This window comes from Mirounga angustirostris, unplaced genomic scaffold, assembly GCF_029215605.1.
Source record: "Mirounga angustirostris isolate CCGP_5_RB_7025 unplaced genomic scaffold, mMirAng1.0.hap1 SCAF_17, whole genome shotgun sequence".
NCBI classification, from domain to species: Eukaryota; Metazoa; Chordata; class Mammalia; order Carnivora; family Phocidae; genus Mirounga; species Mirounga angustirostris.
In genome coordinates, this window is record NW_026991725.1 from 13,258,408 (window position 1) to 13,281,587 (window position 23,180).

Genomic DNA, 23,180 nt, shown 5'->3' on the forward strand with positions numbered 1-23,180 from the left:
AGCATTTGACAAAATCCAACATCCATTCATGATACAAACTCTCAACAAAGTGGGTATAGAAGGGATGTACTTCAACAGAATAAAGGTCACATACAGCAAGCCCACAGCTAATTTCAGACTCAATGGTAAAAACTGAAAGCTTTTCGTCTAAGATCTGGTACAAGAAAAGGATGCCCACTTTCACCACTTTTATTCAACATAGTACTGGGAGTCTAGTCAGAGCAATTAGGCAAGAAAAAGGAACGAAAGGCATTCATTCAAAAGGAAAACAATAAAACTATGTTTGTTTGTAGATGACATATTATATGTAGAAAATCCTAAAGACTCCACCAAAAAAAGTATTAGAATAAACGAATTAATAAGTAAACAAATTAAGTTGCAGGATACAAAATCAATATTCAAAAATCAGTTGCATTCCTTTTTTTATTTTAAAGATTTTTATTTATTTTTTGACAGAGACAGCAAGAGAGGGAACACAAGCAGGGGGAGGGGCAGAGGGAGAAGCAGGTTTCCCACTGAGCAGGAAGCCCGATGTGGGGCTCAATCCCAGGACCCTGGGATCATAACCTGAGCCGAAGGCAGACACTTAATGGCTGAATCACCCAGGCACCCCTCTTTTTTTTTTAAGTTTATTTATTTTTAGTAATCTCTACACTTAAGGTGGAGCTCAAATTCACAAGCCCAAGATCAAGAGTTGCTTGCTCTTCCAACTGAGCCAGCCAGGTGACCCCAAAATCAGTTGCACTTGTATACATTAATAATGAAGTATCAGAAAGAGAAATTAAGAAAACAATCCCATTTATATTTGCACTATTACACACTAATGAAAGAAACTGAACACACAAATGGGAAGATAGTCCGTGCTCACAGATTGGAGGAATATTGTTAAAATGTCCATACTACCCAAAGTAATCTACAGACTCAATGCAATCCCTTTCAAAATTCCAATGGCAGTTTTCACAGAAATAAAATAAAACAACCCCAAAATTTGTATGAAACCACATAAGACCCAGAATAGCTAAAGCAATCTTGACAAAGGTGAACAACGCTGAAGGCATCATGCTTCCTGATTCCAAAGAACATTACAAAGCTATAGTAATCAAAATAGTATGGAATTAACTTAAAAACAAACACACAGATCACTAGAAAAGAATAGAGAGCCCAGAAAGAAACTCACACTAATATGGCCAATTAATTTAAGACAATGGAGCCAAAAATATACAATAGGGAAAGGACAGTCTTTTCAGTAAAGAGTGTTGGGAAAATTGGATGGCCACATGCAAAAGAATGAAACTGGACCCCTATCTTACACCATATAGAAAAATCAACTGAAAATGGATTAAAGGATTTGAATAAAGGATCCAAAACCATAAAACACCTAGAGAAAACACAGGGAGATAGGCTCCTTGACACTGGTCCTCGCAATGATTTTTTTTGGATAGGACACCACGGCAAAGGCAAAGGCAATGAAAGCAAATAAACAAGTGGGATTCTATCAAACTAAACAGCTTCTTTTTTTTTTTTTAATATTTTATTTATTTATTTTACAGTGAGAGACATAGCGAGAGAGGGAACATAAGCAGGGGGGGTGGGAGAGGGAGAAGCAGGCTTCCCGTGGAGCAGGGAGCCCGATGCAGGGCTTGATCCCAGGACCCTGGGATCATGACCGGAGCCAAAGACAGATGCTTAATGACTGAGCCACCCAGGCGCCCCCAAACTAAACAGCTTCTGTATAGCAAAGGAAACCATCAACCAAAACAAAAAGGTAACCTACCCAATGGGAGAAAATATTTATGAATTCTATACGTGATAAGGGGTTAACGTCCAAAATATATAAGGATTCCTACAACTCAACAGAAAAGAATCTGATTTAAAAAATGGGCAGAGTATCTGAATAGATATATTTTCAAGACAACCTATTGATGGCCAGCAGGTACAATGAAAAGGTATTCAACATCGCTAATTATCAGAAAAATGCAAATCAAAACCCCAATGAGGTATCACTTCATAAATGTTAGAAAGCCTGTATCTTTTTTTTTTTTTTAAAGTAGGCTCTATGCCCAATGTGGGGCTTAAACTCATGTCCCTGAGATCAAGGGTCACATGCTCTACCAACTAAGCCAACCAGGTGCCCAGAAAGCCTATCATCAAGAAGACAAAAGATACTAAGTATTGGTGAGGATGTGGTGAAGAGGGAACCCATGTGCACTGTTTAGGGGAATGTAAATTGGTATAGTCAGTATGGAGAGTCCTTAAAAATTAAAAATAGAACAATCATATGATCCAGCAATTCCACTTCTGGGTATTAATCCAAAGGAGACAACCAATATCTTGAAAAAATATCTGCATCCCCCAGGTTTACTGTAGCATTATTTATAATATCCAAGACATGGAAACAACCTAAGTGTCCACTGATGGTTGAATAAAGAAAATGTGGGAAATACACACACACACACACACACACAAACACACCCTGAAATATTAGTCAGCCATTAAAAAAGAAGGAAATCCTCCCATGTGCAACAACATAGATGGACCTTGAGGATGCTGTGTTAAATAAGACAGAGAAAGACAAATACTGTATAATCTTATTTATATGTGGAATATTTTTAAAGCCCCAAAGTAACAGATATGGAGAAAAGATTGGTAGTTGCTAGAGGCAGGGGGGAGAAGCAGTGGGTGATGGTGGTGAAATGATGCCAGCTTTCAGTTATAAGATAAATAAATTCTAGGAATGTATACTGCATGATGACATAGTTAACAATACTGTATTGTATAGCTGGAAATGCTAAGTTGCTAAGAGAGTAGATCTTGAAAGTTCTCATCACAGGAAAAAAATTGTAACTATGTATGGTGATGGATATTAACTAAACTTATTGTGGTAATCATTTTGCAACATGTATGTATATCAAATCATTATGCTGTATACCTGAAATGAATACAATTTTATGTGTCAACTATATTTCAATTTTTAAAAAAATAATTCAATAGTTAAAATGAAAAAATAAAAGAAGGTACTAATGGTACAACTGTTTCACAGATGTGGCAAAAACCAATACTGTAAATGATAAATATAAGAAATCTGTGTACTCCCATGTGTAATGAGCTAACAGTTGTCCTGTCTTCTTCATATCCCATCCAGTACACTAATTTTTTAGAGAATTAAAGACAAATGATTATAAAAACAGTTTTGGATTATCTAGCTAGAATTACTATTGCTTGCTTTTGTTATTATCTAAAACTGGGACTAAGATTTCCTTTTCTCTGGCACATTAAAAATAAATTAGAAGAGGGCGCCTGGGTGGCTCAGTTGGTTAAGCGACTGCCTTCAGCTCAGGTCATGATCCTGGAGTCCCTGGATCGAGTCCTGCATCGGGCTCCCTGCTCGGCAGGGAGTCTGCTTCTCCCTCTGACCCTCCCCCCTCTCATGTGCTTGCTCTCTCTCATTCTCTCTCTCTCAAATAAATAAAATCTTTAAAAAATAAATAAAAATAAATTAGAACATAAAATAAAAACCATCTTTTCCCCTTTAAAAAAGAAGAAATTATATATAAAATATATCTCACATCCATCAAAATCAACGAAAACTGAACACAAGCAAAGAAGATCTGTGTATTCTTTGAAACAATAAGAAATACTTATTTTGGCCACTTACTAACTAAATAAGTACTAAAAAACTAGGTCCTCTAGAAATCTGAAAAGAAAATTCAGTTTTTGTTCCTGTTCATATTCATATATTTCTATTACTTACGGTACTTTTATTAGATTGCATATTGTGAAAATTTCATGTGTGTATATGGGAGGGGGAGAGTAATTGGTAGAAAAAGCAAAAAGAGATGATGAATGACTCAGGAAACCTACAATGCAAAGGAGAACAAGAAAAACACAAAAGATGGAAAAGTACTTAGAGAAACAATACAAACACTAATTCTACAGAGCTCATGTGACATCAAAATGATACAGCACTGATCATACTGTCTTTAAAGTTTCCTGAGCCAGTTTCTTCAGCTTTTCTATAAAATGGTGAAATAGTATCTATCACCATGATAAATAAGAGATAAAAGTGATTATGGGAAAAATAATAGACCAAAGTTAAATTACACAGTAACTGTCAAAAGATTAAAAAAACCTGAGAGCCAGTGAAATAAAGTATCTTGTCAGAATTCTTTGTTGGCATTATGATGAGCTCAGTTCTAGTGCAACCTTACAACCAAGGGGATAAGGTTTTTGTTTTATTTTGTTTTTAATTACAAAAAGAGAAAAGCAACATGTTAATATCAAGGAAGGAAGAGGGCTGTAAAGCAGGAAGAAGGGAAGGAAGGAAATGCAGTAAGAACTGAAAATTTATCAAATCTGTTTTGTAATGCCAACAATTAGTTTACCAAATCCTCCTTCATAAGAGAGTAGCAATGGGTAAGATTATTATTCCTAGGGGCACCTGACTGGCTCAGTGGGTAGACCACACAACTCTTGAGCTCGTGGTTGTGAGTTCAAGCCCCATGTTAGGTGTAGAGATTACTTAAAAATAAAATCTTAAAAAAAAAAAAAGATTACTACTCTTGAATGCTAGTTCTTAATCAACATATTCTTGTCTCCAGAAAATAAGAGGTAATTCTTCAGTTATTTACACTTGTAATGGTTATCTCCCTATGATTACTAATCTTAAAACTCACAAATAATCTTTTAGACATAAAATATCTTGTGAGTAGTCTAGGAGGAAAGACAAGATGGAAGAAGTAAGGTTTCAGGAGGTTTTCTCAGGGCTGATCATCAGCATTTGTTAACATTGTTAGATAAAAAGCAGAGAAGTATTTTTAGAAGTTCAGATAAGCATACAGTACTTTTTTCTTCCTTTACATAGTTCAGTCAAATTAAAATTCAAGTCCAAGTTACCCACATTTAAATTGACCAGTATCTGCTGCTTCCTTTTCCTCTATTTCTTTCTCCCTGCTTAGGTTTGTGTTGAAAAGAAACCATATGGAATATTACTCAGCCATAAAAAAGAATGAAATCGGGATGCCTGGGTGGCTCAGTTGGTTAAGCATCTGCCTTTGGCTTAGATCACAATCCCAGTGTCCTGGCATTGAGTCTCGCATTGGGCTCCTTGCTCAGTGGGGAGTCCACTTCTCCCTCTGCCTGACACTTCCCCTGCTTGTGCTTCCTTGCTCTCTCTCTCTCCCCCTGACAAATAAATAATTTTTTTAAAGAAATTTTTATTTATTTGTCAGGGGGAGAGAGAGCGCATGCACAAGCATGGGGAGCGGCAGGCAGAGGGAGAGAGAGAAGCAGGGCCCCCCTGAGCAGGGAGCCCAATGCGGAACTCGATCCCAACACCCTGGGATCATGACCTGAGCTAAAGGCAGATGCTCAACCGACTGAGCTACCCAGGCGCCCCAAATAAATGAAAGAAAGAAAGAAAGAAAGAAAGAAAGAAAGAAAGAAAGAAAGAAAGAAAGAAAGAAAGAAAGAAAGAAATCTTGCTATTTGCAATGGCATGGATGGAGCTAGAGTATTATGCTAAGTGAAATAAGTCAGAGAAAGACAAATATGATTTCACTCATATGTGGAATTGAAGAAACAAATGAGCAAAGGGGAAAAAAAAAAAGAGGCAAATCAAGAAACAGATTCTTAACTACAGAGAACAAACTAATGGTTACCAGACAGGAGAGGTGTAGGGAGATGAGTTAAATAGATGAAGGGGATTAGGAGTGCACCTGTGGTGATGAGCACCAGGTGTTGTATGTAAGTGCTGAATCACTACATTGTATACCTAAAACTAATATTACACTGTGTGTTAACTAACTGGAATTTAAATAAAAACTTGAGGGGCACCTGGGTGGTTTAGTCAGTTGGGCAAGTGACTCTGGATTTTAGCTCAGGTCATGATCTCAGGGTCGTGAGATTGAGCCCCATTTAGGGTTCTGCATTCAGCGGGGAATCTACTTGAGATTCTCTCCCTCTGCCCCTTCCCCTGGCTCAGAGACATCCACTCTCTCTCTCAAAAAAAAAAAAAAAAAAAAGGTGGTGCCTGACAAGCTTCTTCGGAAGAGCGTGCTACTCTTGATCTCAGAGTCATGGGTTCAAGCCCCACACTGGACGTAGAGATTACTAAAAAATAAATAAGTAAACTAAAAAGAAAAGAAACCATATGGTATTTCTTAGGAAGGCAGGCAGGCATCCATTCTTATCAGTGCCTGCCTAGCCTCTATTTGAAATAAAAACAGACTCTGCAGTTCAAGAACAACAGTGCTCTAGACACTCAGGGAAAATGTCTGAGTATGCAAGATTTACTAGAAATGACACATTATACAAGTCATGCACATTTCTTTTCTTCTCTTTTTCCAGTCTGAAGTCAGTATCTCCTCATGTGATCTCCTCATGTCTCACCAGAAAGGGTATTTACCAAGTCTTAGTTTGATGCTGGGGTGGAAAGTCACCCTTCATTTTTAGCACTTTATAATTGATTCTGTTTTGGTTACAAGTAACTAATGAATAATGTTTATTTCCAAATTCAAATTGGAATTGAGAAAACAAAAAGCATGACAACCTGCTATGTATGTAAGACAACAATACTAGGTTCTAGATGGAGAAAAGTAAAAGTAGTTGAGATGAACTTCACTTAAACATCCAAAGCTATGAAAACAAAGTCAGTATGGAATTTACAAAACTATCAGGGACAGGAAACTTAAGAGACTGAAAACAAAGAATAAAGATAAATGGGATCTTCTCTATTATATAAGACATGTAAATAGTGGGATTCCTCCCTAAGATAGAACCAATTTTGTTTAACAAATTTATAAATGGTCCTGGCAAAAGGAGCAAAGAGTTTAAACTCCAAATTTACAGCTGAAATTAAAATTTTAAAGTAAGAAATGCCAAATTCATGACAATAAACTGAAAGATCATGTGAACTTGAGCAAGAAGAAATGCAACAATGTAGACCATAGTAAGATACCACATTTAGGGAAAAATTATTTAAATATAAAATGATGGGTTATAAGAGTTTTACACTATGAACAAAGAAAAGGGAACTGGGAGTAGTCTCCCAAGTAAACGGTTTATTGAAGTAAACAGTTTATTAAAAACATCAGCAAAATGCATTGGCAAAGGACAATAGTTGTAGAAATCTGAAAAAACATGAGTATAGTAATGCCCTTAGAAAATCATGTGCAGATCTGGTAACTTCATGTTAGGAAAGATATAAAAGAATTAGATAAAGAGCCATGGGGAAAAAAAAAGGGATCAAAGACTTTTAGGGGCTGTTAGATATAAAAAGTAAATTATTACTCTCTCTAGAAAGGCTGAAAAGGGAACCAACTGAAATCTAGAGTTATGAAAAGAGCAAAGGGGAAGTGTTAAAACAATCTTACAATGCTAGAATGAGGGTGGCACCCTTTATAATGTGGGAGAGGCAAATCTAAAACCAACAAATGGCAGCACTGCTTTAATAACAGGCTATGAACTTACTGAAGTCTTTACCTCAAGAAGCAGTAAACACACAAATTTTTATAGGTTTTGATTAGTTGATGCAGACCTATATCAGGGAAGGAGACAGAGAAGTCTAGAGTACATGCATACTTTTGAGGGAGCACTGAATTAATTACCATGCCCTCTTCCTGCTATCCTAGTGCTTGAGTTTAAAAGCACTGCAGTCAGGTTTTTACATTTCCAAGACAGGAAAATGGGAAGAACACTCTACCAGGAGAAATTTCCTTAAGTACTCAGTAAGAGAGAACTACAGATCTATTATGACAAACCAAACACCTTGGCTAATTAGAAACAAAAACATCTTTTGTGGGGCATCTGGCTGGCTCAGTCAGTTAAGTGTCTGCTTCCAGCTCAGGTCAAGATCCCAGGGTCCTAGGAGGGCTGCCACAGGGTCCCTCCTCGGGGGGAGTTGGCTTCTTCCTCTCCCTCTGCCCCTACCCTGTGCTTGACTCTTGTGCTCTCTCTCAAATAAATAAAATCTTAAAAAAAACAACAACAACACACCTTTTGTAATAGGAAATGAGCATAATAATTATTCTACTGTCCATGTCTTGCATTAAACTCTGGTCTTGGGCCAAGACCCCTGGGCACACTCAGCAGGTATAACAGAGGGTGAGTTTGTATTCCTATGTTGCTGATTTGCAAACTCATGAGCAAAACCACATTATACATAGTCTGTTGGTCCACATTTCAATGAAAGGGGCCTCTCCAAAGGCATTTTACAAAAGGTGTTTGAAACATAACCTGAAAAAAAAATCTTTAAATTAGTTTAACAAAGGTAACCTAATGCCTACCCACTGCTAATTTTTTCCCCATATCTGTAAACAGGTGTGCTAATGAAAAGAACAAAGCAGACATAAAACTATATTCTACTCCAATATCCAAACAAACTAACAAGAAAAATCTTAAACATTTATTACTTACTATGCTTTGCTAAGGACTAGGCTACATTAACCTCTTATTTTCATTTTAAAATCTAGATTCAATGACAAGTGCTCTCGCATCAAAAGAAATTTTTTTCTATTTTAATTTGACCATTGAGAGTTAGTAAGCATTGCTAGAATATAACAATTTCAAACTTCCACTATTCTGTATTCTTTCCTGTGAGGAATAACTAGCTCAATATTTTCTACCACTTGTTTTCTTGAAATTTATTTTGTTACCAAAAAGGTAAGCAGAATAAAAATGATTTTTAGGAGGTTGGATTTAAATGTATTCATTAAATTTATTTTTAAAAGAAAAGTCTGGCTGAGATGACATGGTTAAATACAGAAATGCACATGTAAAAACAAATGGATTCAGGAATGCACAATGAGTAGATAAGTTTCCCAGTGGCCATTCATTCAGCAGCTTGCATCAAGCTGCAATTCCTGTTCAGTTAGTTAATACTACTATAAAAATGGGTTAAAGAAATAGAGAAGACTCAGAAAACAAATAAGGATTAAAAGTCTGGGAGTGGGATGGTGAGAAAAGAGTTCAAAATAAAGTAAAAGTTTCCTGAGAAAGCAAATAAAATGAGGCATTAAGAATTCCATATAAAACATGCTAAGTGTGTGTGCTTAGAAACTACAAGTATAGAACTATTTCAAGTGCTACCTTTTCTCATTGAGCCCAGTGCAAGTGACCTTTGTGTACCAAAGTTAAATGTGCTAGCAGTCGCAATATCCTGCAACAGAATCCTTCAAAAGAGACCACTTAAAATTGCTTAATCTTGATGGTACTTTGTGGTAAAGTCATGAGCCAGCCTGAAAGAAGATCTAGCAGGCCTGTCTAAAACTAAAGTTGTTGGGTGTGGCTGATTATGAAAAGAGAAACTACAGTCAACCCTGGTAGCTCTGACACGCCTTTAAATGATAAAGAAATGTGTTTAACATGTGTCTCTACTGTTCATTATGGTAAAGTTGATCAGTTTAACCCCTTGCAAACAAGGAAAAGATCTTGAGAGCAGGAAGCTTTTCTGTGGAAGTCCTGACGCAACACAAACCATAGCCGTTACTGCAAAGCTTAATGCAAACCCTCTAGAGTCCACGTTGACAAATTCTTTAACAAGCCCTGTGGTTACAGGGAAGCTGGTTTCACTCTGACTCACTCCTACTCGAACAGTTTACTGGAAATGAAGGGGAGGGGGAATTTTCAGAGAAGTCATGTGATGGCCAGACAAACCACAGCCAGTAAAGGTTCGACAGAGTCAAAAACAGGTCCCAGCAACAACTGACACCCAGACTGTTCAACTGGCACTAAAGTATACGAAAATAGTCCTGTTGGGTTTCAAGTCATCCACACCATGAACTCTTCCATAAATCTCTGTATGTAAAGGAACAGACAGTTCACAGGGGGAAAAACCAGCAGGCATTGGTATGGTATGGGCAACTGCAAACACTTCATAGGAAAATGTGCTTAACAGAGAATAGCATCAAAGGAATGTTAAAGCACTTTAGTGAGTGTATAAATAATCATTATTAAATGCTTTCCCAAAGTCTCTAAACTCAAATGTTCAAACACATATTCTATCATTACCAAAAGAGTGTCAAAAGAACCTTTAATTATCATCTTGCACTTTGGGGGATGTTCACTGGGTAATCTAGTCTACTGCATAAAGAGAAATGTACCAGCCATAAGAATGAGAACTACCATTACAACTGACGAACTTTTTTGTGTTATGTGTTCTCACTAAAAAAATAATGTAAATAAGTTGAAATTTCTGAATAGGAATAACCTAAAAAAAAAAAGTTTTTTGGGCCTTAAATAATATTTAATACCAACTAGTAAGATAAAAGATATTAGCATTTAAACTTAATTTGGGGGTTTATCTTCAATAAATCAGATTAAGTGGCAAATATTAATCAATTTACATAATGCAGTCCTAAACAGAAGCTAAAAACATGCTCCCTTAAAATAAGATTAAATCCAGAAATTATAAAACTGCCTTTGAGGAAATATTTAATCTAAGATGGTGTACAGACTCATGATTTACACTCAACAGAAAAACAAGCTAATCAATATAAAAATGGAGGGAAAAAACTGCATTCTCTTAACAGATAAAGTTTTAAGAAAATTAAATTTCTTACTTCTACCTTAATTCTCAATTTCCTATAGGAATAATAAACAGTAAATTCCACACAGTCAGCAACCTAATATTTTGTGCAAAAGAATCTAAGTAGCCAGGTCACTTGGCCAGATGGTGTTTAGGAAAGCAAACTTATTCAAACCATATTCTTCCAAGTAAATATGTACAACATTCCTGCTCTATTGTGTAAGCTTTAAACACAAAAATACCACAACCACCCCCATGCTCCCATTTCCCATTGCTCTAATCTTTTATGATACATCAAGTGAATAGGTTACTTTATTTTTCAAACTTTTTTATTCCTAATGTTTCTAATTTTCCTCCTTTCTTTGGCTATGCAGTCTACAGAATAAACAAGTTGCTACAAGAAATTTCAGGTTGTTTCTAAAATATGGAATTTTATGAATCTTCTTTTACTTAATGTGAATTTAAAATATTTAAGTCATTTAACTACTGATGTTTCCTACATTCAAGTCTTGTTCTCAGATGACTATTAAAGATGCAGAACAATTCAGTCTTTCTTATGTAAATGATCTGTGTTCACTGCAGTTTACATTTTACTTGGTAGTGGAGTGAGACTATTAAGTGAACATGTTTCATGTAACGTACATTTTCTCTCTCGATATGTCTTAGTTTATTCAAAGTATCTACCACATGAGTAGTATGTGCAAGACCAGGCAGGTATTGTTGCAAATAATTTTTGTGGTCTCCTCTCAAGGAGTTTACAGACTCTTGGGAGAGATAAGAAAAGTCCATAAATAGTTTTATTTTTAAAAAATACTTTTAATTTTTATTTTATTCTATTTTTTAAAAGGAAACTCTATTCCCAACATGGGGCTTAAGCTCACCAGCCTGAGATCAAGAGTCACATGCTCTACTGACTGAACTAGCCAGGTACCCCAGAAAGTCCATAAATATTTTTTTTTTATAAAGATTTTATTTATTTATTTGACAGAGAGAGACACAGCGAGAGAGGGAACACAAGCAGGGGGAGTGGGAGAGGGAGAAGCAGGCTCCCCGCAGAGCAGGGAGCCCGATGCGGGACTCGATCCTAGGACTCTGGGATCATGACCTGAGCTGAAGGCAGTCGCTTAACCAACTGAGCCACCCAGGCGCCCAGTCCATAAATAGTTTTAAACGAAGGTAGAAGATGACACAAGAAAGTTATAGCAAGAAACAATTTCTGGGGATTAGGAAGATTTTTGAGCAGCAAAGTTTCATGACCAGAGGTATTTTTTCAGAAAGTTATTTTTGTTGCTTTGTTCAGGAAATGGATTGGGGGGGAAAAGCTAGTAAATAAAGAGGAGACCTATCAGGAAGTCACTGGAAATGTTCAGGGAAGAGGTGGTAAAGATCTGAACCAGAGAGGGCAGATATGAAGATATTGAGGAGGTAGAGTCAACAGGCCTTGAAGAATGGATATGGGAAGCAAGGAGGGAGTCAGATGACTCTGTTTTGACTGTGACTATGAGGATGGTGACATCATTAACAGAAATCAGGAACAAAGAAGAAAAAGAATATCATAAAGAGAACAATTAAACCTTGCATGAGGGGTGCCTGGGTGGCTCAGTCAGTTAAGCATCTGACTCTTGATTTTGGCTCAGGTCATGATCTCAGGGTCATGAGACTGAGCCCCACGTTGGGCTCCCCACTCAGCACAGAGTCTGCTTGAGATTCTCTCCCTCTCCTTCTGCCCCTCCCTCTGCTTGCATGTGGATGCACTCTCTCTTTAAATAAAATCATAAAAAAAAACCTTGCATGAAATAGTCCATCAAGCACATAAACAGCTATCTAGACTTATATTTTATAAATTATGCTAGAATAGTTCAAGGTCATAGGAAGCTACATTTATTCATGTCTACCTCCCACAGACATCTAGTGAAAACATGATAGAAAGCCAAGAACAAAAGGAAGTCAGTTTAGTGGAAAAATACTGCCTAATCTCAGTACTGTATTCACAAAAATAAATGAGGTACCATAAAGAATCCAAATTAAAATAAATGTATTAGTAATCTCTTATTCTCCTCAAAATATCTATGGTACAAAATCCAACGATTAGTCAAAACTAGAATTTACGCAAATACTTGGCTGTAAAATTGCTACCTAGTAACAATTTCCTAATAAAAGCATATATACCCTTTAACCTAGTTGGAGAGCACATGATAAAGCAATGAGAGCCAAGTATTTTTTTTCACTCTTCCTGCTGATAAATTTATTCTATCAAAGGGCTTTACCTAAATGAATAAAAAACACATTTTCTACCTCAGTCTCAGGCAATCTTAAAATTTATATACCCACTCATTTTACTTAATTTCCTGTTTTAGCTACAGTTGATCCAACTTTTCTATATTTTAGTGTTCTTATCAAATTGGGGGTTTTACAAAATACATGTATCTGTGAGGAAATTCCAGCACCAAAGTCAGATAAACTTTTGGATCCTTGCGAAACTGAATAGTATAAAAACTTTTAAATCACAAAGATATAACTAAAAGATGTCAATAAAGTTATAGCTTACCAAATAAATAAAAACATAGTATCTTTTTACATAACAATAACTATTTACAAAAATAAAATATGCAATTTATAACAATAAAGTGTAAGACAAAACTAACATATTGCTATCACTGGGAAAATGTTGGAATATCACATAGCTAGTTACCTAAAGGGGAGAAAGTTAGATTTCTACATTATATGATAGATACAAATATTTTAATAAATATTTAAAGATGGAAGGATCAAACCATAAATATACTAAAAGGAAATATGGCTAATATTCACTACATAGTCATAAGGGTTCAGTAAGATAATTTTAGGCATCACTCCAAAAGGGAAAGTCTAAGATATTAGAATTTTTAAAAAAGTAAACTTGTTTATCCAAGAAGTAAAACATAATAAAAACACACACAATAAACAATATGGAAAAAATAGCAGAAAAGCATATAACAAAAGAAATCTCCTTAAAAATGTCAATCAATAAGAAAGTGAGAAATATATTAAATATAAAAAACGGGTAAATGAACCGGTTAGATGAAGTTTTTTTCTTTCTTTTTTTGTTTATCTGTATTTTCAACATGTTATACAATGAACATACTTTGTAACAAAGTTGTTATAAAAAGCAAAGATACGGAAAATATTTGATGACACTGAAAATTTTTTGTTCATAGGATGTTTTTATATTCAAAACAAGTCACAAAGCAATAAATACAATTCACTCTTATAGTTGCTTATAGAAAAACAGACTGAAGGATATAGGAATTATTTTTAAATACACACATAAATTTTCCACAATGACCTGTGTCACTCCATAGTAACACAATTTTAAAAATCAGTATCAAATGTCCATGACATATATGTGAAAAAGGAACTTCAGACTAATATTTATGGTATGCTTCTGGCTTTTATTTTTAAAAGTTATATATGCAAAGAACACAGTCTAAAATGTGATTATTATCCCACTCTGGGAAGTAGGTATGTGGGCTTTTACTTTTTACTTTTACTACTTCTGGAATGTTCCAGTCCTATTACTTTAAGCATTTATGTAATTGTAAAATATGCAAATTTGGAAAAATAACAGAAGCAAAGAGCCTAAAACAAGTTTGTTACTGAAAAGATAAATATTTTTAAGATCACTATTTACAAATAAAATGACAAAAAATCCTTACAAATTGTTATAAATTTATTTGCATAGTGAAAGCCTTAAAAACAAAAACAAGAATTTGTCACAAAAGTGTATCAAAACAGCTGAGATATAATAGATTTTACTTGGACATAGTAAGAGTCCACAGAGTTAGCAAGAACAAACAAAAACAAAAACTTATTTTTGCTAAGCCACAGTTAGAAGCTCTTCTTTGAATAATGAATTAAAACAGTGAGGACTCTCTCAGATAATTTATAATGTGGAAAACTGGCAACAGTCCCCTCCCCAACTATTGTACCCCCACCCCCATAACCGCAAAATAAATAAACGAAGTTATAACCCTCACAAAACCCCTTGTCTAAATCTGGGGAAAAGTATACAGGAATAAATACATCCACATACGCTAAAATCTATAATAAGCCACAAAATTGATGAAAACTTGTAAAAAAACAAAACAAAACAATGAAAGGCCATAAAGAAAGAAAAATCAAATCAAGTATAGGGGAAAGAAAAAAATTTTAAATTGGTTCTTCACTTTTTACTGCATTAAACTAGAGGAAAATGTTGCTATGTTGTAGTACAGTAAGCAGAGTACTAATCTTGATGGCAGAAAATTGTGTTGGGGGATGCCTGGGTGTCTCAGTTGGTTAAGCATCTGCCTTCAGTCCAGGTCATGATCCCAACGTGCTGGGATCAAGTCCTGCATTGGGCTCCTTGCTCAGCGTGGAGCCTGCTTCTCCCTCTACCTGCCGCTCCCCCTGCTTGTGCTCTCTCTCGCTCTGACAAATAAATAAAATCTTTTAAAAAAAAGAAAATTGGGTTGTGTGCTGGCTCTGAGATTCACTGGCTGTGTGTTCTTGAATGTGCTTCCTGTCCAAATCTGGAAAAATATCCCTACTTCAGAGTTGTACTATGGTACTTCATTTAAGGACCTTATATATAGTTCTACTGATCTCAGAAAGAAAATCAATAGTTGCCAGGGCTGAATTAGTCTTTTATCATATTATTTCACCTAATTATTCTCTAGTGTGACTGCATAATTGGTTGATAGTACATATATCTGCAATTCTGGGTAAAAATTTTAAATGAAATGTTCAAAAAGAATATATAATTTCTGATTAAAGGACATGAAACAGAATGTCCACATTTTGCTTACTTGATTTTTCAATATAAGCAGATATAAAATTAGGGAATAAGAAATATATAGTTTATCCTAAAACAGTGATTGTAATTATTGGCTTTATACGATGAAAGCAGCCAAACCTCATAACCATCAGAATATTGTGTGCAGGCTGGTTTCCACGACTCAAAACAAACAAAGCTGCATTAGAGAAGATCCAGTCAAAAAGTAACTAAAATAATCAGGGCCATAACAGATGAACAAAAAAGATTATTTTCTTAATGGTAGAGAAAGATTAAGTATCTTCAAGACTCAAAAGTCTTCAAGAGCTCAAATCAATGTACAAGATGAAGCATAATTTACTTCATCAAATTCTAGAAGATCTGAGTTTTTAGAGGTTGAGCTTTTAGATGGTAACAAGTTTACAGAATGTATTATTTATAATCCTAGAATCAAAAACTTGGGAAGAATGAAATGAGTCATCCAGTTAGTATTTTACACAATGCAGGAAGTGCTGTGCATGGATCCATGAAAGATACCACAGAGAGAGAGATAAGGCATTCATTCTTTTTGAAATAGCAATTCCATTTGTACACAGTTAAAACTGATAGGCAGTGGGTTTTTTTGTTTTGTTTTAATATTGAGCCTTGTGGGCCTCAGAAAACCTCTACCCACTAATTCTAAGACAAAGTTTACCTCTTCAGTTTCTCAGCATGACTATATTCTCTTGCCACAGGAGAGACAACTTTTGGATATTTGATAAGTTCATCATTTTCCCCTTTCAAGGAAATATGTCTAAATTCTTTTCAACAACCTCTTACATTATATAAATTCAAGATCATTTACCATCCCGTTCCCCTCCTATAAAGAAATTCTGGTTTGTCAATGTTCTATTCTATTAAAAATGATATCACAGGAAGGTTTCCACTTTAAGATAACCAAATAAGACCTTCATCCCTGTGGTAGATTAGAGATGGCTGCAAATTCTTGCTTACTCCTAATTTTCCTCTCTGAATTTGGGCTAGTTTTAGTGACTTACTTGGCCAACAAAATGTGGCAAAGTGACTGGGATAAGAAACCTTGCAACTTCCACCTAAGTTCGTTCCAAACACGTTTTTGGAACTCAGGTGCCATAATATGAGGAAGCCCAAGAATCTCCATCAAGAGTAACTTGAGGTCCCAAACTAACAGTTCAAATGAACTCCAAGCCAACAGCCAGAATCAATTTGTCAATCATGTAAGTAAACCATCTTGAAAGTAAATTCTCCAATTTACAGTCAAGCCACTTTGAGTAAATTTCATATATGTGAGCACTATAAATGTTTTTGTTTTAAACCAGTGAATTTTGAGGTAGTTTGTTACTCAAAATAGATAGCTGGAACACCTCCTATCTTAACAATAACCCCCAAAATAAAAAATATAAACATGAACTTTGTCTTTGATGAAATGAGCATTAATGAAGACAAGGGAAAAGCAAAGCGATCTGCATTACAGAACTCCAAAAAGGGTCTTCAGCTGAACTGCAGAAGAGGCTGGGGTAGGGCCAAAACCAAGGAGACTGTATTTTATTTTTTAAGATTTATTTTAGAAAGAGAGCACGAGTAGGGGGAGGGGCAGAGGAAGAGGGAGAGAGACAGAGAGAAGCAGACTCCTCACTGAGTGTGGAGCCTGACACGGGGCTTGATCTTATGACCCTGACATCATGACCTGAGCCAAAATCAAGAGTCAGACACTTAACTTACTGAGCCACCCAGGTTCCCCGAGGGGACAGCATAAGAAGTAGACTCCTAGGTCCCACCCTTACTTAGCACAGACAACTTCCCTTAGCCCCATAAAAGATATCAAGTATAATCTCTAGACAAAGTGAACCAAAGGTTCTGGGCTCAGGACATGTTTACACAGGTATTCATAGTCTGAGCACAAGTGAGTTAAATGATAAGTCTATATGGTAAATGGCGATCTCCACTTCTATAGCCTAGCTTTACAATGTCAGCAACAAAGTTTATATTCCCCAAGCAAGAAATTTGGAGGATCCATCACTTAGAGAAAATGAATTATTCTAAATGAAGGAGCCACCAAAACTAACACTTGGAGGTTCCAATAAATAAGACGGCCTGCCACTTCTACAACTTGCCTCCGCACACAGAGCTTCCGTTCAGCTTTTATGTGCCTTATTCTTACATAGAAGCAGAAAAATAAGGATCACCAGGCTTGGAGGTAAGCTTCCAACAGGAAGCAGAACAAAGGAAAAAATCATGCCTGGAGTAACAGAAAACCTGAAGAAATGAAATATCTTCAAAAACATAAGAAACCTGGGTGGCTCAGTTGGTTGAGTGTCTGACTCTTGATTTGGGCTCAGGTCATGATCCCAGATGAGATTGAGCCCTGTGTCAGGCTCCATGCTCAGCAGCGAGGCTGCTTGAGATTCTCTCTCTCATTCTCCTTCTGCCCCTTCCCTCCGTGCTCACACTCATGTGCATGCTCTCTCTCTCTAAAATAAATAAATCTTAAAAAAAAAAAAGATAAGAAAATGGACACCTGAGTGGCTCAGTTGGTTAAGCGTCTGCCTTCAGCTCAGATCATGATCCCAGGGTCCTGGGATCGAGTCCCACATAGGGCTCCTTCCCCAGCAGGGGAGCCTGCTTCTCCCTCTGCCTGCCATTTCCCCTGCTTGTGCTCTCTCTCTCTGATAAATAAATAAATAAAATCTTTAAAAAAAAAAAAAGATAAGAAACCATTTCTTGGAAATATAATGCAAATCACTTTTTGAAAATAAATATGACAGTGGAAAAACATTTTAATATTAGAGTTAGAAGATAAAGTTGAGGAAATTGCATACAAAGTAGAATGTGATAAGTATTAGGAGCAAAATGATAAAAAAAAATTAAGAGGAATAAAATTTTAAAGACCCATACCTCAGATAATGAATCTAACAGTATCTAGAAAAGAAAAGAAAACAACCAAAAAAGACTACCTATGAAGAGGAGTCAGGATAGCATTAGCTCCATCAATATCAACACCAGAGGTCTGAAGACGACTGAGCAATGACTTCCAAATTCTAAGTTAAAAAAATGATTTTCAACTTAGAATACTACATTCAGTTAATTAAGTGTGAATGAAGGACACAGCATTTTCAGAATTTCCAAATCTACTCATTCTTTCTCAGGAAGCTATGGTAGAATGTATTCAACCAAAATGAAGGAGTAAATTGAGAAAGAAGAAAACAAGGGGCACCTGGCTGGCTCAGTCAATAGAGTATGCAACTCTTGATCTTAGGGTCGTTGAGTTTGAGTCCCATGTTGGGGGTAGAGATTACTGAAAAAAATAAAAACAAACAAAAACAAAAGAAAGAAGAGATCCAAATGGAAAAAGAAGCAATTGTGCAGGGAGAATCCAAGAGACTATAGTCCAGATTGCAGTGCAGGGGGGAGGGTGGGAGCTCCTAAGTGAGGACTCCCAAGAAAAAAAATAGAATTGATAATAGTTTATAGTGTTACCAAGTGGAAAGTGATATAGAAAGGTGTTTTACAGAGCTGGAGGAAGGGAGAGAAGGGAGGGGTGGCTGGGTGGCTCCATAGTTAATTGTCTGCCTTCGGCTCAGGTCATGATCCCAGGGTTCTGGGATCGAGCCCTGCATCGGGCTCCTTGCTCGGCAGGAAGCCTGCTTCTCCCTCTGCCCACTCCCCCTGCTTGTGTTCCCTCTCTGGCTGTCTTTCTCTCTGTCAGATAAATAAAAAAATCTTAAAAAAAAAAAAAAAACAAGGGAGAGAAGGGATTGAAAAAAACTATGCAAATGAAAAACTATGACTTCCGAAACAAAAAGTTAAAAAAAAAAGGGGGAAACAATGACAGTGTATTAGTTGACTTAACAGAGAACAATACTTATACCTGTTTGGCATCCAAACACAGCATAAAAATTTAAAACTACAAGCATCCTAGACTTATTCTACTTTAGCTTACTGATTTTATATAGATGACGAAAGGAGTTTTTGAGATGTTAAATGACATACATTACAATTCCAGATGTATCGGTTGTTGCTACTGAAGATACTCAGCCATTTAGTCTACAGATGGACATGGTTTCAGTAGTTGGAATATACCAATAATGCTGGCATTCCGAGATCTGGTTCTAGCTCTACTTCTAAGTGTGTAAAATTAGGGAGGCAACAACTTCTAGATTTGAAGTTTTCTCTAAAATTAGAAGAATAGTACCTTTCCATACTATTTCAGTTAACACAAGGGTCAAATTAGATATTGGGGGGTGCCTGGGTGGCTCATTCATTAAGCATCTGCCTTAGGCTCAGTTCATGATCCCAGGGTACTGGGATCCAGCCCCACATCGGGCTCCCTGCTCCGCAGGAAGCCTGCTTCTCCCTCTCCCACTCCCCCTGCTTGTGTTCCCTCTCTCGCTGTGTCAAATAAATAAATAAAATCTTTAAAAAAAACTTTGTGAAGGCTTAAAAAAAAAAACAAATTAGATACCGGGTTTTAAAAAGCATTAAAAATAATTAAAAAGTTGTTTATATTAGTAAAAATTATTAGCATTTATGTAAGCATTATGATGTGAGAAGAAGAGACACAGTTATCTGGTTGATAGATAAGGCAAAGCAAATACCAAGGCCAACTTGCCTCTTTCCACACAGAGCAGATGCTCAAAGCTCTTTGATTCATTTGTTTTATATTTGGTTATTTGGCTATTCCATATTTGAAAGTTTTGTTTTCAATTAAAAACCATTAACCATCCTTAGTGGATTTCCACCTAATAATGCCTTTTTAAAAAGCCCATCTGTCATTAAAATATATGTTTTCTGGGGCGCCTGGGCGGCTCAGCCGGTTAAACGTCTGCCTTGGGCTCAGGTCATGATCTAACGGTCCTGGAATAGAGCCCTGCATCGGGCTCCCTGCTCAGTGGGGAGCCTGCTTCTCCCTCTCCCTCTCCCACTCCCCGTGCTTGTGCTCTCTCACTCTCTAATAAATAAAAAATTTAAATATATATATATACACACACACACACACATATATATATATACACACATATATATTTTCTTCCATTGAGGGTAATGGTTTTTTGAGTCTCAGATTCCACTGAGAAGAAAACTATGAACTCATTCTTCATAAAAATGTGTGTGTGGAGTCGTTGCAACTTCTGGGGAGATTTGTACCCCTGGTGCGGGAGCTACGGGGCTCAGAGACAGTGCTTGAAGTAGTGGGTGCGCCAACATGTCCCGTGGTTCCAGCGCTGGTTCTGACCGCCACATTACCATTTTTTCACCCGAGGGCCAGCTCTACCAAGTAGAATATGCTTTTAAGGCTATTAACCAGGGTGGCCTTACATCGGTAGCTGTCAGAGGGAAAGACTGTGCAGTAATTGTAACACAGAAGAAAGTATGTGACAAATTATTGGATTCCAGCACAGTGACTCACTTATTCAAGATAACTGAAAACATTGGCTGTGTGATGACAGGAATGACAGGTGACAGCAGATCCCAGGTACAGAGGGCACGCTATGGGGCAGCTAATTGGAAATACAAGTATGGCTATGAGATTCCTGTGGACATGCTGTGCAAAAGAATTGCTGATATTTCTCAGGTCTACACACAGAATGCTGAAATGCCTCTTGGTTGTTGTATGATTTTAATTGGTATAGATGAAGAACAAGGCCCTCAGGTGTACAAGTGTGATCCTGCAGGTTACTACCGTGGGTTTAAAGCCACTGCAGCAGGAGTTAAACAAACGGAGTCAACCAGCTTCCTTGAAAAAAAAGTGAAGAAGAAATTTGATTGGACATTTGAACAGACAGTGGAAACTGCAATTACACGCCTATCTACTGTTCTCTCAATTGATTTTAAAACTTCAGAAATAGAAGTTGGAGTAGTTACAGTTGAAAATCCTAAATTCAGGATTCTTTCAGAAGCAGAGATTGATGCTCACCTTGTTGCTCTAGCAGAGAGAGACTAAACATTGTAGTAAGTTTACCAAATCCATGACGCCACTTGCCTGTGTGTTTGGTAGCAACAGACCAACATTATGGAGGCCCCTGGATTGAAAAAGGAATCTCTCCCACTCCTGCCCTGCCGCTGAAGTGGTTAGGACTCTGTATAAATAAAAACAGTGCTTTTGGGAAAAAAAAAAAATGTGTGTGTGCTTCTGTGGGCACATGCACTTACAAACACAAAACAATAAGACAATTTTTCAAACAATTTCATTTCATAGATTAATGAGCAAATCTGGGAAGGGAGATGTATTTTTTTTTTTTAAAGATTTTTATTTATTTATTTGACAGAGACACAGTGAGAGAGGGAACACAAGCAGGGGGGAGTGAGAGAGGGAGAAGCAGGCCTCCCGCTGAGCAGGGAGCCCGATGCAGGGCTCAATCCCAGGACCCTGGGATCATGACATGAGCCGAAGGCAGACGCTTAATGACTGAGCCACCCAAGAGCCCTGGGAGATGTATTTTATATATAATCTTTCAAAAATCTCTTTTATATTTTATTTTTGTCTATGTTGATTTCTACTGTCATTCCCAAGATGGAGAATCAATCAGTTAATATTCTTAGGAATTTTCCTGCAAAGAATAAAACATCTATTTTATAACATTAAGATATAGGTTGATATATAGTTTATACTCAGGTATAAAGGCCTCAGCCTTTACCCCTCCCCCCCACTGTTAAAGGTAAGTTTATTAATGATTGTCCTTTCTTTAAAAAAAAAAAAGTATATGTGTATATGTGTGTGTGTATATATATATATATAATTTTTTTTTTCCTTAAGTAATCTCTACACCCAATGTGGGGCTCAAACTGATGATCAAGAATCACATGCTCTACTGACTGAGCCAGCCAGGTGCCCCAAAAACCTTTTTTTTTTTTTTAAAGTAATCTCTACCCTCAATGTGGGGCTCGAACTCATGACCCTGAGATCAAGAGCTCTATGCTCTACCAACTGAGCTGAGCAGGCACCCTTGTAATTGTCCTTTATTAATTAGGAGTTCCCAAATAATTTCCTCTAAACATGATAAACTGTTTTGATGTTATTCTCAAAAACTTATTCAGAAGTTTGACTATTTTGGACTCAGCCTGACCCACCTACTTGTCCCCCTTATTTAGTTAGTGGTCTGCTTGATAATACTTAAAAACACATAATGGATAAAGAAATATTTTGGCTCCTTAATTTCATTGGCAACAACAAATTACCCTGGTTTCTGGCCAGGTGTTTCAGCTTAGTCTGAGTTGTCTTGTGGACTATCTGTATCTCTCTATTCTAAAATCAAGATTATACTCACTTTTATATTTCAGCTTTTCTGAATATTCTATCCCAAACCATGTATTTTTATTTTTACACTGGCAGTTTTCTTCTTCAAACTAACTATTAACAATTTCACCTTAGCCACAACTTCTTTAAGGATAATTAAAGTATTCTGTTTTGTTTTTTTTCCCTACTGTTCTTACTTGTGCAGTCTCTGCGTGTTCCAGCATTTCTTCGAATTCCTGATACTCATCATCATCTGGTTCAGCACCTGAGAGGCGAGCTGCCCTGGCCATGAAATATGGAGGCAGCTCTCCAATTGCTGTACCGATACCCTATGTGCAAAACCAAATAGTCACATGAGATTCTGTTCCCAACACAGTGACACTAAACAGATCAAATCTATATTTTTCTACATCACCAAAAGCATGTTAAGATGCATGTGTTAGGGAGGAAAACATATATTGCAAAATCAAGAGAACATATTGTGAATCCTGGTCCTAATATTGACCTGTGCAATGCCAGACAACATAATATACATTGAACTCTTATACAATACCTGGTGCATTACAGATATGAAATTAATGTTAAGTTCTCTAGCGTCTCTACTTATACTGTTATTT

General features: G+C 36.6%; 2 protein-coding genes across 7 annotated transcripts in view; one reads left to right on the forward strand and one right to left on the reverse strand.

The window, feature by feature from the left end:
• VMP1 (vacuole membrane protein 1) overlaps nt 1–23,180 on the reverse strand; it is a 139,651-nt gene that overhangs the window by 47,299 nt on the left and 69,172 nt on the right. For 5 of the 6 annotated variants that reach the window (XM_064582388.1, XM_045889282.3, XM_045889280.3 and 2 more), the window contains one exon: nt 22,761–22,892. The exons of the other annotated variant lie outside the window; for it this stretch is intronic. In XM_064582388.1, the coding sequence (XP_064438458.1) occupies nt 22,761–22,892 (132 nt within the window). The remainder of the gene's footprint in view (nt 1–22,760; nt 22,893–23,180) is intronic. 6 annotated transcript variants of the gene reach the window in all.
• On the forward strand, nt 20,451–21,446 carry LOC123854200 (proteasome subunit alpha type-6-like). The gene has a single exon (XM_045889283.3). It carries the CDS (start codon nt 20,533–20,535, stop codon nt 21,268–21,270), a length of 738 nt encoding a protein of 245 aa, XP_045745239.1. The 5' UTR covers nt 20,451–20,532; the 3' UTR covers nt 21,271–21,446.

Excerpts from the sequence above, each read along its gene's own strand:
- LOC123854200 (XM_045889283.3), top strand. The coding sequence starts at position 20,533 with ATGTCCCGTGGTTCCAGCGCTGGTTCTGACCGCCACATTACCATTTTT.